Source organism: Diadema setosum, chromosome 6, assembly GCF_964275005.1.
Source record: "Diadema setosum chromosome 6, eeDiaSeto1, whole genome shotgun sequence".
In the NCBI taxonomy this organism is placed as follows: domain Eukaryota; kingdom Metazoa; phylum Echinodermata; class Echinoidea; order Diadematoida; family Diadematidae; genus Diadema; species Diadema setosum.
In genome coordinates, this window is record NC_092690.1 from 10116150 (window position 1) to 10133115 (window position 16966).

Sequence of the window (16966 nt, forward strand, 5' to 3'; positions counted from 1 at the left end):
ACCCCCATTTGTCTCCCTATTGTGGGATTCAGGCAAATATATATGTATATATATATATGTATATATATATATATATTTATATTTATATATATATATATATATATATATATATATATGTAGGATCGCTTTGTTATAATTTGTGTCTGGATATATCAGCCATTTCAAGCCCAATTTTCATCAAATAAAACGTTGAATTCTTCTATTAAAAATTGTATATTCTTTAACATTTGATACAATAGATCATGACATTCTACTTTACAAGTTAAATCATTACGGAATTCGGGGAAGGGCGCTAGAATGGTTCACTGATTATTAACAAATACAAAACAATTTGTAAGTATCCACGGTCAGGACTCCCAACCAAAACTGATTTATTGTGGTGTTCCACAGGGTTCCTTGTTAGGCCCACTTCTCTTTATTTTATATATTAACGATATCCAGAACTCTAAGGTTGTTTCCTTCGTTTGTTTTGCAGATGATACAAATTTGTTCTCCTCCCATCAAAATCCTGATGCGCTTATAAACATAATAAATAAAGAACTTGTTTCTGTTCAATCTTGGATTTTTGCAAACAAATTATCCTTAAACATTGATAAAACTCAGTATATGTTATTCAGTAATTCGCCACTAGTGTGATACCTCTCTCTGTCAAGATAAACAACAATGATCTGACACAGGTCAACAGTACAAAATTTTTGGGTCTTACATCGATAGTGATTTATCTTGGAGAACGCATATTAATTATGTAAGCAGAATTATTGCTAGAAATACCGGGGTTCTTAACAAACTTTCCTATTATTTTCCATGTAATATTCTACAGAGCATACATTTAACTTTGGTATCTCCCTATCTCAACTACGGGATTCTGGCGTGGGGAAATGCTTCTGAAAACCTTATCAATTTGTTATTTCTTGTACAAAAACGGTGTAAGGAGTTGATTTAAATCTAATTTAAATACCCTCCAGTCTGGGAGGAAGTGAATTTGCATATGAATTTAGTCGGGTTGGAGGCATCCCACATGCAGGTGTTTGACAGCTATTGTTCCACAGCATAGCTAAGTTTGCAGCAGCCAGCGTATGTATAGGCAGGCTCACAAGAAGTGAAGCTGCCACACCCTGTCTTGTCACCAGACAGACCAGACGCTGCAGAGCCTTGTCTAGCAGTGATGCCACAACTGGGGTGTCTAAGGCCCAACTGTAAGTTTCCGTTTGTCTTATTTATAAATTTTGTAGTATGGATAATGGTTTGAGTTTGCTCAGATAGTAATTGGTACTGTATAGTTATATTTCTGGCGGTAAGCCGTATTCTATAATTATTGATACCCGGACAGTTTAGAAGCCCCTCCTTATTGTCTGCAGTTGTGATATGAATACAGTTTAATTTAATTCAAGAAAGTTGATATAGGGTTTTTTGTTTGTATTCAAGTTTGATATGAGGAGGACTGAAGATAATAAAATAAGGTAAAAGAGTAATTTTGATAACGGAAGTTTGAAGTATAGTGCGGAATTATGTCCCCGCGTAGTGAATTGTCATGATGATGATGTAGATTTAATTGTCGGCTGTATATTTTGAGATTAGGGTACATTTGAGAGGCCCTTGTGATATTTCCGTATTTGTTATATAAATGGCTAAAATAGGCTGTTTGAATGTATAATATATAATGCTTTTATTATGTTTTGAGTTGGTGATAGTAACAAGATGAACTTAAGGTGTTATAGAAGTTGATAGGGTAAGACAATTGTCCCGTGAGATGTTGTTTGTAATGTTTTCCAGACGGCTGTTAAGGGTATAGTGGAGCTCCGTCCAGATAAGCTCACACAATCACCGGGTCGAGACTCCATAGGTGTCTCCTCTTCAGCCGCTGCCTGACCCGTTGCCCGGATTTCCCTCGCCGAGTTCGAGACGCACCCCCTCCACAGCAACGCCGGTTACACGGGGCTGGATCCGTCGCCTTCGCTGAACCGCGGTCGACCGGTCGAAGGACGTCGTTGTCGCCCCGACACATTCTCCAAGCGCGTCGCGTTCGCCGTCTCCAAGGACGCAAGGCTGTCGTCGCATATGGAGAACGCCGATTCGCGAAGCAAAGTCAGTATGACAACATTTCCCAATAAATGATAGACCGGAACCACAAGTTTGTATTGAACTGAACTCTGAACGCTGACCGACATTATGGTCAGGGATATCTTTTGTTGTGGCAAGCCACATGCCCACGCCGTCTCATAATTATGTCAATATTGTGAGGAGTGTGATAGTACTGGGTTACTGAGTTAGTTTATAAGTCAAACGATACATATTGAGAGTTATTAGTTTTGGAGTTAGAAGGTTGTTAGTATGTGATATATGGGATAACAATCATTTAATCTGCGAGATATGTTTAAGTTGTGAGCTCAGAGGATTATTATATTGTACGACCGGATGTATGATTTGAAGACTTGATTACACTTTAATAAATGCACACATAATTTCAACGGTACTTTATCTCTTCTTATATTTCATTTCGGGTGATCAAACTGCCTCATCTAGACCAATAAGATAGGTCACGTGTAACACTGTGACAAACGCGCTGTTAGAATTGTTAACCACACTGGATATTTATCCCACACGAACGATTTTTTTTTTTGTTAGGAACAGAATTTTGAAAATTCCCGAGTTATTTCATTACAACGTTGGCCTGTTTATGTTTCAGTTTTCAACTGGCCAATTACCAGATGTATTTTCCCAAATGTTTACGAGAAATTATACAGTTCATGATTACCCAACCATGAACACTATTTTTGATCAGTCTGCCTGTTGCGTTCTTCATGCACCTATTGTTCCACTCAATTACCGAAATTCTCGCGCGTGACAGCTGTCGGTTACCATGGTCATAGGGCCTGCTTGGTTTTAGGACCCATGCTGGAATGTTACTCCTGAGCTTTATTGACCTATAGTACACGGTATTGTTTACATTCACGATAAATCTGATCATCATTCCACCTTCTACTTATGTATTTATGCCATACAGTTACGCAATTTTCTATACTATGCAACACACCCCTTGAATCTCTGCAATCCCAGTTGTTCTACCAATGTCCTTACTAAGTAGTAGGTTATATTGCTGCAACATGTGACCTTTCTGTATTTTATTTAGTGACATTTGTTTAATTGGATTTTTTGTTTTGTTGATTTTAATCGGTTTCCCTAGTTATTGTTGGTCTTTAAAAACATCCGCAGTTTAAACTTCCCTAATCTGATTTTTCACGGGACCTGCGGCTGTACAAGCTAATGCTTTTACGCAGGCCCCATCATATTTTTTCGCATCATGACCACAGTTCAATTCGCAGGTATACAGACCTTGTGTTTATACCAAATCAAACTTCTGTACATTCCGATGAAGTCTCATCTAAGTTATGTTTTGTATAATTTTCGTATTTATATACTTTATTGTGATATATGTGAGAAATATGAAAATAAATTGAAATGAAATGAAATGAAAATGAAAATGTCATTGAGTGGTTAAGTGTCTCCCAAAACGTTAAACGCTGAATCCTCATTTCAGCCAATACTACATCTCCCCTTTAAGCATTACATGTTGATATCAGTATTGTTAGACTTCCGTCAAGATTGTTCGGGTGCGCGATTTTGCTTTTTTTTTTTTAATCTGTCCACAATCAAATCAAATGACAATTACTACGAATTCGATATTTACATTTTACAATTTTGAACCTATCATACGAAGTTTCTCAAACACATCTAATAAGGATCTTGAAAGGACCCTCCAACGCTATCGTCTGCCAGCCCCTTATAGTTAACAGGAATCCGCACCTTTGTATTTAGAAAGTAAAGAGATTACAAATAGGGATGTTCCACTTTGCTTTTCGCGTCAACCCCAGCAACCATATCAATCATTCCGTAGTCCGGTACAGTTGTAGTAGATAACAACATCTATGTTACTGATTACTCCTGGTAAGTCTGTACTGCGGAATACTATAAATTTGTATTACGATAAAAAAAGAAGAAAATATCCTTACTTTCACCATGTTTCGCATATGTATTTCTTTGGAAAGAATGTTCACGACAAAAGTTGCAAAAGCGTTAAGTTAAAAACAATTGGTTTCCGAATGCATTCGATTCTGACCAACCTTTGCAATAAAAAATCTCCACACGCTCGAGTGTCTATTAAAATGTTGTCATTTTTACCTGCCGACGCCTGCTCAACTTGCATGACAATTGCAAGATAAAGAAATCTTTCTATAAGTAAACTGTGATCTGTTACAATGTAAAAAAAAAAAAATAGTGAACTATGCAGCGCACTGATTTGACTTTGTAATTTGATTAAAGAGCTGTTTATTATTATCGATTTTTTTTAACACTTGATTTGAGGGTTGCACTTCTTTAAATGATATTGATTTTGCTTGTTGGTTAAACTTTGTTTGCCTTGTCTTCCTTCTGTACAAAAACAACAACAACAAAAAAATATATATAGTGTGTCTTGTATCTTGTATCTACGTTTTTCTATATGATATATGTACGTAAGTGTTTTCATCTACGTGAACTCGAAATAAACTATTTGATTCAATTTTATAAATCCATTTTTTTTTTGTTTTCTCATTTTTTTTTTGTTGGGGGCTGAAAACGGAGGGTTTGTCCAAGTTCTTAGAACTTATCAAGAGATGGTTCAAATTAATGTCAGAGTAAAGATTGTAAGTACATTAGCAAGTGTGTGCGTGTATGCGCGTATGTTGCCAATAACAAATAAAACAGTCCATGAAGACCGAAATATTAATTGCAAATGTCTTTTCGTCTTTTTGTGTGTGTCTTTCCTCTGTTTCTCATTTACCCTTACTGCATTATTCCACTGTCTACCAAATTCCTTTGTTTCACTTTCTACCAAAAATCTTTGTGTCAAGCTTCAGGCATACTTTGGGAAAACTCATCAGCCAGGCATCACCAGGGGAGGCTAGTCCCGATATCAGACGTCCTAGATCTCGGGATCAAGAACCCTTGTAGGAATGTGACCGGAAAGAACGGAGAGGTCATAGAAACCTTTCCATACGAGATCCTTCCACCAGTCAAAATACCCGGCGTTCAGCGACATATCGCATGCTTTCCCGCAAGTTTCAATGGTATGCGAAAAATATTAAAGGGATTTAATTTTTCGTCCATTCAAAAGGAATTGCATTATGAAATGAACTTTAGAATCTCTGCAATCTGTTTGGTCATTTGTCATTCATTGATTCCTGCTAATCAACACTGAGCCATGCGTCCGGTAAAATCCGAACGCATGGCTCAAGCATTGTATAGTATTGTAGTTGTACCGGATGCATGATGGCGAAAGAGGTTGAAAATCATGAATTTACGGACCCGTTTTATAAAACGAATCATGTACAGGCCTATTTCGTGGAGGGGTGGGAATTGGATGCTTTCTTTTAACTTTGGAAACAGTCTGAAGCCCACGAGAGCAGCGAGTGGGTTTAAATACTTCCAAAGTTAAACTCACGTATCCACTTCTCAGCCATCCACGAAATAGACCTGTGCATCAATTTCTCACTAAATTAGTATATAGCATAATATAGCATTAGCCGAGGATGAAAGCGTCAGTTAAGGTGCCCAGACATTGCAATTATATTTTTGTATATATTTTTTTTTTCGCGAATGAAAAGACGGCTCCTTGTTATCTGCTTTTCTTTTGGCAAGACAAACGGACTCTCAGAGCAATGACATGAAGTAAAGCTCATCTCGGAGCTATAGGAAATCACATTGAATAGCACTTTTAACAATATTGCCAACTTTTCTTTTCTGTATTGTTCCGTAATATGTCTTAATAGCAATCGCTTAACAATTGTGACCGTGCACCACAAAATCAAAAAAGCATGACACACACAATAAGTTTACATAAAGGCCCAAAATAGGTACAATGGGTGGACGTTGTCAATCTTCATTTTTTTTCTTCATATTTTCTGATTTTCTGGAAGAGCGATTATTTTCCAACACAATTCTTAAGTTTGGTAGTTCAGTTTTTCTACAACATGTAGTTAGTTGTAGAGTAGTGTGATTGCGAATGTCTTAATTGCCACTTTAAATTTCCTAGAAAAAAACCTCTACACATACTTCCGTTTCAACTATCACAACTTTTGAAAAGATGACGCTACTTTTAAAAAAATAATTTCATCAGTAATTTCAACGTGCAAATGATGTATGCAAAATTTAAGCTTAATCTGGTAATCCCGTCATTTTGAATACTATCGAGATTTACTTCCTGTTCTGTTTATTTGTTTGTCTGTGTTTTTTTTTTTTCTGTTCATGACCCGGAGCAAATTCAAAGCCTTATTTCAGTACATGCTTTTCCGAAGTGTGTACAATTTAAATATGTGTACACTTTAAATTTCCTAGAAAAAAAAACCTCTACACATACTTCCGTTTCAACTATCACAACTTTTGAAAAGATGACGCTACTTTAAAAAAAAAATAATTTCATCAATAATTTCAACGTGCAAATGATGTATGCAAAATTTAAGCTTAATCTGGTAATCCCGTCATTTTGAATACTATCGAGATTTACTTCCTGTTCTGTTTATTTGTTTGTCTGTGTTTTTTTTTTTTTCTGTTCATGACCCGGAGCAAATTCAAAGCCTTATTTCAGTACATGCTTTTCCGACGTGTGTACAATTTCCCCGTTATTTGGATAGGTTGATCGATAGTTAAAGCTTAGTGACTACTCTTTCAGCATCTGCCCGTAATTCAAAGCCCGTATATGGCGACTTTTGGAGGGTTTGTGATGTAGGTCATATATATTACTTTCGAAGTTATTGATGTTCGAATTACTATCTTCGATTTTAAAGGCATAGTATAATATTGGTGGAGATGAGGATTGGGCTTTCAACTTTTTGTGAGATACCAAGAAACCACTCATGAAATATTCAAGGTTTATTTGAGAAAAAACGGTTTTGGAATGGCTAAGACATCCGAAAACAAAGTAAAACAAAATGATCATAATAAAAATGTGGGTTCAACTTTTTTACTTAGATCGCTCTGTTTCGAATATCTTAGCCATTTCGAAACCAATTCTAATGAAATGAAAGTTGAATCCCTCTTGGAATTGCATGTTCTTTCATATTTCATGAGAGCTTTCTCATTATCTCACCAAAGAATGTTAGAAACCTGAAGTTAGGTCTCAACCAAAACTATACAATCCCTTTAAGCTGGGAATATAATGTAACTGGTAGATGACATTAACCAATTTATACGCATATAGTCTGCATTCCTTTAAAGCTGTATACTTTTACACTTTAGTGCCTGCATTGCTTTACATTCTACATTCTGCAATTTATTCATTTCTAAATAGTTTTTGGGCTAATGACTGAATTAATCAAGTTGAAGCATAACAATGCATTTCTTACTTAACAGATATTAATGGGTGTAATAGCAACCCGTGTCAGAACGGAGGAACGTGCCAGGACGCAGTCAACATGTACTCATGCCTTTGTTCACCGGGCTATAACGGATCGAACTGCGAGACGGGTGAGTTGGAAATCGGAAATTAGAAAAATTATAAAATTGCAACGATTTTGATGAAGAAAGCTACCCTTCGTTTCTAGCTTTTGTATACAGATTCATGATATATACGTATACATAAATATTATGATATCATATATACGTATGTAAAGAGAGAGAGAAAGAAGGAATTTGAATAAAGATGGATTTAAGAGAATATCGAGGTTGACACTGTTATCTTTTTATTATACTGTTCCTTTACTTTCAAGATATCGATGAGTGTAACAGCATTCCGTGTCAGAACGGAGGATCGTGCCAGGACTCAGTCAACATGTACTTATGCCTTTGTTCACCGGGTTACGATGGGTCGAATTGTCAGAGAGGTTAGTTGGAATAACCATGTACAATGGTTTGGCCTGAGTGTTCAAGTGCTCAGTTTTGCCTAACTTGCCCGTACTTACAACAGGCAATAGTTTTTGCCTCGGCCGCCCACTAATGACCGGTACTAATGACAGCTGAGTTATACGCGTATAACAGTGGCTTGCCGCGATCACACTCCAGTTCATTGTGTACTTAAGGCCCTGTCACACCTTTCCGGGTAAGCTACGCGGGCTTGTTGCATGTAGGAATTTTCCAGCACGCAGGAAAATTTTCTGCGGGTGAACAAGAATGTTGGCGAGTTTTGTACTCGCGTCTTACCTGCTAGTCGCGTGCTACTTTACACCTGGAACTTGCGTGTATTCCGTGTGACCTGCATGAGAGCTTCGAAACCGATCAGTTTTCAGTTACGAGCGACATACGGGGGCTGCGAAGTACCTGCGTTACAGCTGCGAAGTGCCCTCGTATGAGTTGCGTGCGAGGTGCTGCCGCTACGGGCCTCCTACTGGCGTTCTACGTGTACCTCGCTCTGTGGGCAAACCCCCGCGACTTTACCCGGAAAGAGTTTTGAGCATGCTCAAGGCCTTGTCACACCGTGTCATGGAAAACCTTGCGGGTTGACTTGCGGCGAAAAATTTTTGCTACCCGGACCCTCCAGCAAATGGTCTAAGTTCTACCTGCGAATGTTTTTAATCAATGTTTTGAACTCAGGGTTAAATAACCATTAAGTCAATAAATGTTATGGGTGCTGTTCGTTATTCCGAAGGTTCGTCATTCCGAAGGTTCGTTATTCCGAAGCTTCGTTAATCCGAAAATGAAATAGGGTTCGCTATTCCGAAGGCTCGTTTATCCTAAAATGAAATAGGGTCCGTAACGAACCTTGGGAATAACGAGTTTTGTTTCATTTTCGGATTAACGAACCTTCAGAAAAACGAATCTTCGGAATAACGAACCTTCGGAATAACGAACCTTCGCACTAAAGAACCTTCGAATAACGAACCTTCGGAATAACGAACTGTAACCAATGTTTTGATAACTCAAGAATCTGAAAGTTTGGAAAGTGTATAGAATGTCCTTTTTTTAGTTTTCAAAGTTTTATTTTTTCTTCCATTTCAATAGTGATTTTTTTTTTATTTTTTATAGTAATCTCTTCGTTATATCATCTATTTACTAACAGATATTGATGAGTGTAACAGCAATCCTTGTCAGAATGGAGGAACGTGCCAGAACTCAGTCAACATGTACTCATGCCTTTGTTTGGCGGGTTATAACGGGTTGAACTGCGAGACGGGTGAGTTGGTTTCGAAAGGATTGTGATCAGTTAATAAACTTAAAAAAAAAAGAGAGAGACAAAAGTAACCTTCTTTCAATCGATTTCAAAAAAAAAAATCGTTTAAATCAATACCAGTTTATCCGGGTTACAATACCTATGTCACGTGTCTGCAATTCAAAGTTACACTGCCATGAGACTTTTGCGATCACTTGCATCTTGTTCTCTTTTCCTTAAAGTCACGAAAGCATGGAGAGGGGGATCACTTACTTATGCCTGTCCCCAAACTATGGATAGCTTTCCTGACGACATAAAACCCTTTGACTCCTTAAAAAAGAACTCGTCTGGTTTTGTCTTGATTCTGCTCTGTATTTATGCGCCTTGAGCACCCTGCATAATGCATTTGGCACAATATGCTACTATCATTATAATAAATCAATAAATCAAATCAAATCAAATCAAATAATCATTATCATGCGTAAAATATATACATAAGATATGCATATGGATCCTTGATGTACAGATGTATGAATACATTTATTGAAACCTTGTGCTTGCGAACCACATAATAATTGGTGTTAATGACCATGATAAATGAGGAGGTTGAAGAAGTTTTTACCCGGGTTTAGCCGAATCCGTGTGAACAGGGCCGGGCACCGACAAGTGGTCAGCGAGGTCCGTCTTCAGGCATCGTCTGACTTCCACGGGCTAACAATGAAAACAGGATTATTTCTTAGGGGAGCTCATTTCCTACATCATTTTTCTTTCTCTGATTAAGTGGTGTATGCATACAAAAATGTCACCATTACATTGATTATATTCATGTAATATGTTTTGCTTCGTGCAACCTGGTGTCAAACAAAATTATCATTCGAGAAAGAAAATTTTGGCGGAATGTAACCATGGAGCATGCAACTTTATGACTCCTTTGCCTTTGTTACTTGACTTAGAACGGTAACAGATGAAATACCGCAAGAATCTCAGATTTTACGGTGTAAAATTTCAACAATGGTTCCTTATCACAATATCGTCTGTTGCCGTGCTCCTTCACATAATATTTGTCATCAAATTTTTAGTTTTTGAATCAAGTTTATTTCGGGTCGGTATTATCTTCTTTTACAGATATCGATGAGTGTGACAGCATTCCGTGTCAGAACGGAGGAACGTGTGAAGATGCAGTCAACATGTACTCCTGCCTTTGTTCCCAAGGCTATAATGGGGTGACATGCGAGACGGGTGAGCTGAGATTGGGGAAGTAGCGAATTTCAAGCCGGAAACAAACTTGTTAAATAAAACACACACACACACACACACACACACACACCTAAACTACACTTTGTTGGATTGATCTTCTTACGTCATGCACACAGAGAAAATGCATGCATGTTCTTTGTTTGCGGATGCATGATGTATTATTACCTACATACGTATGAATACATATTTTAGCATACAAATACAAAATAAAGAGGAGTAAAAAGAGGAGTTTTTTTTATTACAGTTGCAGGTTGAAAATGCTTTTGTCGTTGGTTGGAATTTAGTATTGATATCAATAAACATTATGAGCAAAGAATCTGAAAGTTCAGAGTGTATGATATTCTTTTTTTTTCACGATTCTTTCTTCTTTCGTATTCCTTTGTATCGTGATTTTTACTTTATTTCACTGTATCTTCTTTTATCATTTTTTTACTTTGTAGATATCAATGAGTGTGACAGCATTCCGTGTCAGAACGGAGGAACGTGCCAGGACGCAGTTAACATGTACTCATGCCTTTGTTCACCGGGTTATAACGGGTCGAACTGCCAGACAGGTGAGTTAGAATTTGGAAGATGGTGAGTTGCAGTTTATCAACGAACTTTTTTTTTTTTTTTTTTTACAGAAAACGTTCGTTTTACTGGATTTTTCGGAATTTCATTTCATAACAGTTCTCTGTCTTATCGCCATGATTTTCCAACTTTGTCTTACCCCTGCTCTTTCTTTTTTGGTTCATCGGTTGTTGTTGTTGTTTTTTTTTTTCGTTTGTTGTTGTTGTTGTTGTTTACATCCACCGACTTCCGAACCATTTACTTAGTGTTCACGTTATAGTGTTGTGTTTTTCCCCAGTCTCCAGTATTGCAACATCAACTCCTGGCTCACCACTGGCCTTCAACTGTCAGTATCAATTTTCCTTATACACTTTCCTTTTGTTTGCTCCCTCCTCTACTCTCCTCTCTTTCGGTTCTTCTTTCGATAACAACATTCATTTGAATGTATCTTTTTTCCTTTTTGCACCATATTTCTTCTTTTTCCATTCTTTTCATATCAATAAACCTCACTTTGTCACTCCTTTCATTGACAGATATCGATGAGTGTGACAGCAATCCGTGTCAAAATGGAGGAACATGCCAGGACGCAGTCAACATGTACTCATGCCTCTGTTTACCGGGTTATAATGGGTTGAACTGCCAGACAGGTGAGTAAATCCGGAAAGTAGTGAATCGCAGTAAGAATTATGGTCATAAACTTGTTAATGAAAACAAACCTTCATCAATGTTCTTTCAGGGAGTTTTCAATCCTAATTCCTGCACAAAATATACTTTTTGTATAATACATAATTATGTTTATGGATATGAATAAAGAGAAAAATAAGTTGAAAGAAAGAAGGGCAGAAGAAGAGATAAAGAGAGCTTATTCTTGAAATTCAGTGATTAAATATATTTCGATGAATCAAATCTGTCACGTCAGAATTTCATATTCTTCGGAATACAAATCCTATACAGTTTGTTTTACAATTGCGTCTTTGTTCACTCGATTGGGTAATGGGTATCGGGTCAAACTTCCAGACGGGTGAGCTTGGAATCGGAATAGAAATTTTCAATCTGGTATTTAAAGTCATAGGTAAATGAAAGCAATCCCTCTTTAAAGTTATTGTCAATCTTGTATATCGCACAATGTAAGATATTTTAAGAATCTTGGTATACGGATAAATAGTAGAATACAAAAAGACACATATACACACAGATATATGAACAAATATTGCATACGATTTGAGAGTGAAAGAGAAAGAAAGAGAGAGAAAAAAGCTCGAGTAATAAGGAGAGATAAAGCAAAAGCAGAGAACATAAAAGTTCAAAGTCGAAAAAAGAGTAGAAACTTTCACAGATCTCACTGTTTTCATGATTCTTTTTACCCTCTTTGTTATGTCAGTTCTGTTACCATGTGAATTTAAATTATTCATTAATTTTTCTTCCTGTCCAGATATCGATGAGTGTGACAGCAGTCCGTGTCAAAACGGAGGAACGTGCCAGGACGCAGTCAACATGTACTCATGCCATTGTTCACCGGGTTATAACGGGTCGAACTGCCAGACGGGTGAGTTTGAAATCGGAGATTCGTAAATGGTAATCTATAGTGACGAACATGGAAAGAAAAGATATCAAACTTCTTCCGACTGATATTTTATCCTATATCTTGCCCAAAATAAACAAAAACAGTGTATGTTTATGGATAGACGATGTTATATATATATATATATATATATATATATAATATATATATATATATATATGAAGAGTTTGTTCGCAAAAACCGATAAGTCCATATTTGCCAAATGGAGATATTTCCGATTCAAGGTCAAGAGAAATAAAGAGAATAATAAGAACATTGTGACCGTGCACCTCAAAACGAACATAAAGTCGCACACACTGATTTTGCATGAGGACTGAAAGTAAGTAAAATGGGTCAACGTAGCCGATCTTGACTTTTCCATATTTTCTAAAAGAGCGGGTCTTCTTTTATATTATGCTTAAATTTGGTATCATAAAACGGGCAGGAAAGTGTGTTTTTTAGCAGTTTATCTCGAACATTTTTGGTAGAATAGTGTGATTAGGTGTGTCTTTAGAATCCCTTTTTCATTTCTGAAAAACCTTGTCCACACTCTTCACTTTCAACTCTAATAACTTTTGAAAAGATAGTGCTACTGCTTTGAAAGTTGGCATTAATTATGGACAGAATGTGTTAATGAGGCATGTTTAATTTCAGTTTAATATGATAATCTCTTCATTGTTGCTACTCTGGTGGTTTACTTCCTGTTTTTTGTCCCATTCATCGCACAGCCAGCACGGCTTGGTAAAGATTAAGCGCTTGAATAGACACTGTACTTAGAACCTCTTTTCTCAGTTCACACTTTCCCTGGGTGTGTGCTTTCATTTTAATATTTAGATAAAATATTAATATTAATATATTAAATATGAACCTCAGGGGATTTGTTTAGGCCACTGCTGAGAAATTTGGAAGTCAACAGTTATCTACAATTTGAATAATGCACAAAACTCAACTACTCATTAGTTCTTTGTGTCAGCCACACTTAAGCCTTTTTGTTGCAGTCTTCTGTATTTTTTTTTTAATCTATAAACACAAATCTAAAAGTATAAGAGCTTATGTAATAACATATAGAGTGTGTGGCAAGAATGTATATAGAAATGTTTGTAAGTTTTGATGAACTTTCTTCACAAAATAAACATGATGGACACACATGCAATGCATGGGTCTGCAAAGGTAGCCTAGTAATGTACTGGAATTTACGGTGAGCCCAGAAAAGAAATTCAATTCAAAATCTAACGGTCAATAAAAATGTACTAAATGTTACCTTCCACTTTCAATACTTTATGGGAGTTTCTAAAATGATACTCTCTTCAACATACCACTGTATTTATACAACTCTTCATTTAAGGCATGCAAATGGGATTCCCTACCTTTAAGAATCATAATATTGTTGTAATCGAGTAATGAAATCGTTACAAAGAAAAATTAACAATAGGTTAATTCATTTTCTAAATCTTGTATCGTGTACTGAATATATGAAGAGTTTGTTTGCAAAAACCGATAAGTCCATTTTTGGAGATTTTGAAGTATGGTCTCTGTCATAAAGTACAAAATGATACCTTTTAAATGATATATCGGTCAATAAAGGTACATTTTTGAAGTTATGGTCAAAAGAAGCAAAAATGTGACCCGCTACAACAAAAAGGTCCTAAAGTCGCGCACGGTCGAAGCCGTGAAAATCGAGTTTGAAGTCACAGAGCATTAAAATTGGTCAAAACCTACGATTTTCTGATTTTGATATATGGAGTCTAACATGTCTTCTATCATTTGTCGAAATTTTGAAGCAAAATGATGAAAGAAAAGATTAAAAAATAGCGTTTTTCTGAGCCATGTTTTTTGGCGTTTCAACGAAGCAGAAACTGGTTCGAAAATTTGGATTGAGCGCCACAGATAGGTTCCGCCCCTAACAACGACCAGAGTGATCTCATTGGTCAGTTTGCTGCTTGCTACTAACCGAAGCGTGAAGCTCGCACACTGCCCATTCGACTGGTGCGTGCGGGCAGGGTGCGCTATGCTCAGCCGCTTCTCACATCCTGGTCACTGATTGGTTGGTGAGGAGACCGCCGACGCTGATGTGCTTGAAAGAACTCTTCGGGGGTTGCTAGGGCTTACCTTCTATTGTCCAGAGGTGAAAACAGACTTGCCTGTCCCTTGATCGCGATTGCGTCGAAAGGAAGACTTTTAGGGCACTTTTCTCGAAACAGTGATTTTCCAGACGTCTCGACATGCTCTCTTTTAAACATCGATATCTCCGCAGTCGATTATTTTTATAAAATGTGTTATATATCAATTTAAAGCAGAAAGATTAGGGGATTATATCATGCCATTTTCAAATAATCGACCTCGCCCGACTTTAGGATCATGTTGTTGTAGCGGGTCACAAATTTTCTTATTATTCTCTTTATTTTTTTTTTGACCTTTAATCGCAAATATCTCCATTTGGCAAATATGGACTTATCGGTTTTTGCAAACAAACTCTTCATATATACCCCTACTGAGTACGTAGCATTTGGTGTGGGTACAGTAGCAATGGTTATTTCAATGAATACGTATTGATGCAAATGAGTGTGGCATGCTAAGTCCATGTGGGGTAAACAAATCTTCTCGAGTTTTTGCAAGACATGGAGAGAAATAAAATGTGTCAGTTGCTGCTTCTGGTGTTGATGCAACATTCTATCAAATTTGTCTGTTTGGTGTCACTGATGATGATGCGTGTGACGTCCCTGTCGATTACCACCACCGCCTTTTCATCATGCCCATAACATTATTTACATAAAGATAACAACATAATTTTATTTTCAAATTTGGTATTATATTCTTACCCTAAGGTTCTCAAACAAGTTGTCAAACTTACCATTTTGCGGAGCGAAAATTTTACATTTACTTCTAATCTTTATTTGATCTGAGGTCCCTTCCTTTACATATTGTTTTGCATTTCATTTCTAGTTTTTATTTCAATGCATAGCATGTCATCATTCCTTGACTTAACAGATATCAATGAGTGTGACAGCAATCCGTGTCAGAACGGAGGAACGTGTCAGGACGCAGTGAACATATATTCATGCCTTTGTTTGGCAGGTTTTAACGGGTTGAACTGTGAGACGGGTGAGTTGAAATCGGTTTTAAGGGAATTTTAATCTATTAATGAACTTGTAAAAGGAAAAAGATAAAGTAACGTTCTTTTGATTGATTACTAATCCCGCATCTTGCACAAAATGCAATTCTACATATGTAGCGTTTGTATAGTGATACACGAGCAATGTGTAGGAATTTGGTTTTATTTTTTAATTCAGTCTTCATATAACCTAGAATTAGATGTTTTTGTTTGTAGAATTATATACATTGTTTCAGTGCATTTCATTTAATTATACAACAACAGATATCGATGAGTGTGACAGCAATCCGTGTCAGAATGGAGGAACGTGCCAGGACGGAGTCAACATGTACTCATGCCATTGTTTACCGGGCTATGACGGGTCGACCTGCCAGACGAGTAAGCAGGTTTTGCAAAAGCAATGTGTAATGTAATGTTTAATATAAAACTACATGGCACAAAATAAAGTATGTACAAATATACTAGATGAAAAACTATTTACATATCCTGCATCTGGCACAAATCATACATTAGTAATATATTCCCTTTATATATCCCGTTTTTTCGTTACATTTCTAGTTTGTATTTAATCTATTTCATGTCATTATACCTTTACAGACGTCAATGAATGTGACAGCAATCCGTGTCAGAACGGAGGAACGTGCCAAGACGCAGTCAACATGTACTCATGCCATTGTTTACCGGGTTATAACGGGTCGAACTGCGAGGCGGGTGAGTTGAAATGACTAAGAAGGGTAGTCTATTAATTAACTAGCGAGTTAAAAAAAAGAAGTACCCATCGATTTATTTATTTTTACATCCCGCTTCTTACACAAAATATAGGCCTACATGTGTAGTGATTACGTTTGGATATACGAACAATTATGTAAGAATATATATTTCAAATTTAGTCTTTACATTTAAACCCTTTCTATTTTCAGATTTTACCGAGGGGATTTCTCCATTTACTTCTTATCTTAATTTGATTTGTTCAGTTCAGTTCAGTTTGACTTCATTTCTGCATGTTTTGACGGAAATTATACATGAAAAAGACAGCACGAGTACATGCAACTGAATATGATAGAAAACATACGTTCATAGTATAATAATCAAGACAATCCTTGAAGTTTCGCGCAACGCTATGAGATCAAAGGAATCGACGATTTACTTGTTTCCACGTATAGAGGAGGAAAAAAATGAAGGAACTCATCCTTCCATCTAAAGCTAGCGTTTGATAGTGATGGCAGTCTCAAAGACAAAATGAGAAACATATACATAATATTATACAAAAATGGGTAATTTGCAATTCATCTGGTTTGTGCTATCTTTTATGGCATCCACAGGGGGAAGCGAGTGGGAAAGGGAAGAAAAGAACCAAGATGAGCAGAAT

General features: G+C 36.8%; 1 protein-coding gene and 1 pseudogene across 1 annotated transcript in view; both read left to right on the forward strand.

Moving 5' to 3' along the window:
- The window catches only part of LOC140229511 (heat shock 70 kDa protein IV-like), a 47984-nt pseudogene extending 45869 nt beyond the window's left edge, over positions 1–2115 (forward strand).
- Positions 2116–7448: 5333 nt separating this feature from the next.
- Positions 7449–16966, forward strand: part of LOC140229512 (uncharacterized) — a 28940-nt gene continuing 19422 nt past the window's right edge. Inside the window, exons 1-9 of the mRNA XM_072309760.1 lie at positions 7449–7500; positions 9029–9142; positions 10244–10357; positions 10816–10929; positions 11458–11571; positions 12357–12470; positions 15474–15587; positions 15862–15975; positions 16195–16308. Of these exons, the coding sequence (XP_072165861.1) occupies positions 7449–7500; positions 9029–9142; positions 10244–10357; positions 10816–10929; positions 11458–11571; positions 12357–12470; positions 15474–15587; positions 15862–15975; positions 16195–16308 (964 nt within the window). The remainder of the gene's footprint in view (positions 7501–9028; positions 9143–10243; positions 10358–10815; positions 10930–11457; positions 11572–12356; positions 12471–15473; positions 15588–15861; positions 15976–16194; positions 16309–16966) is intronic.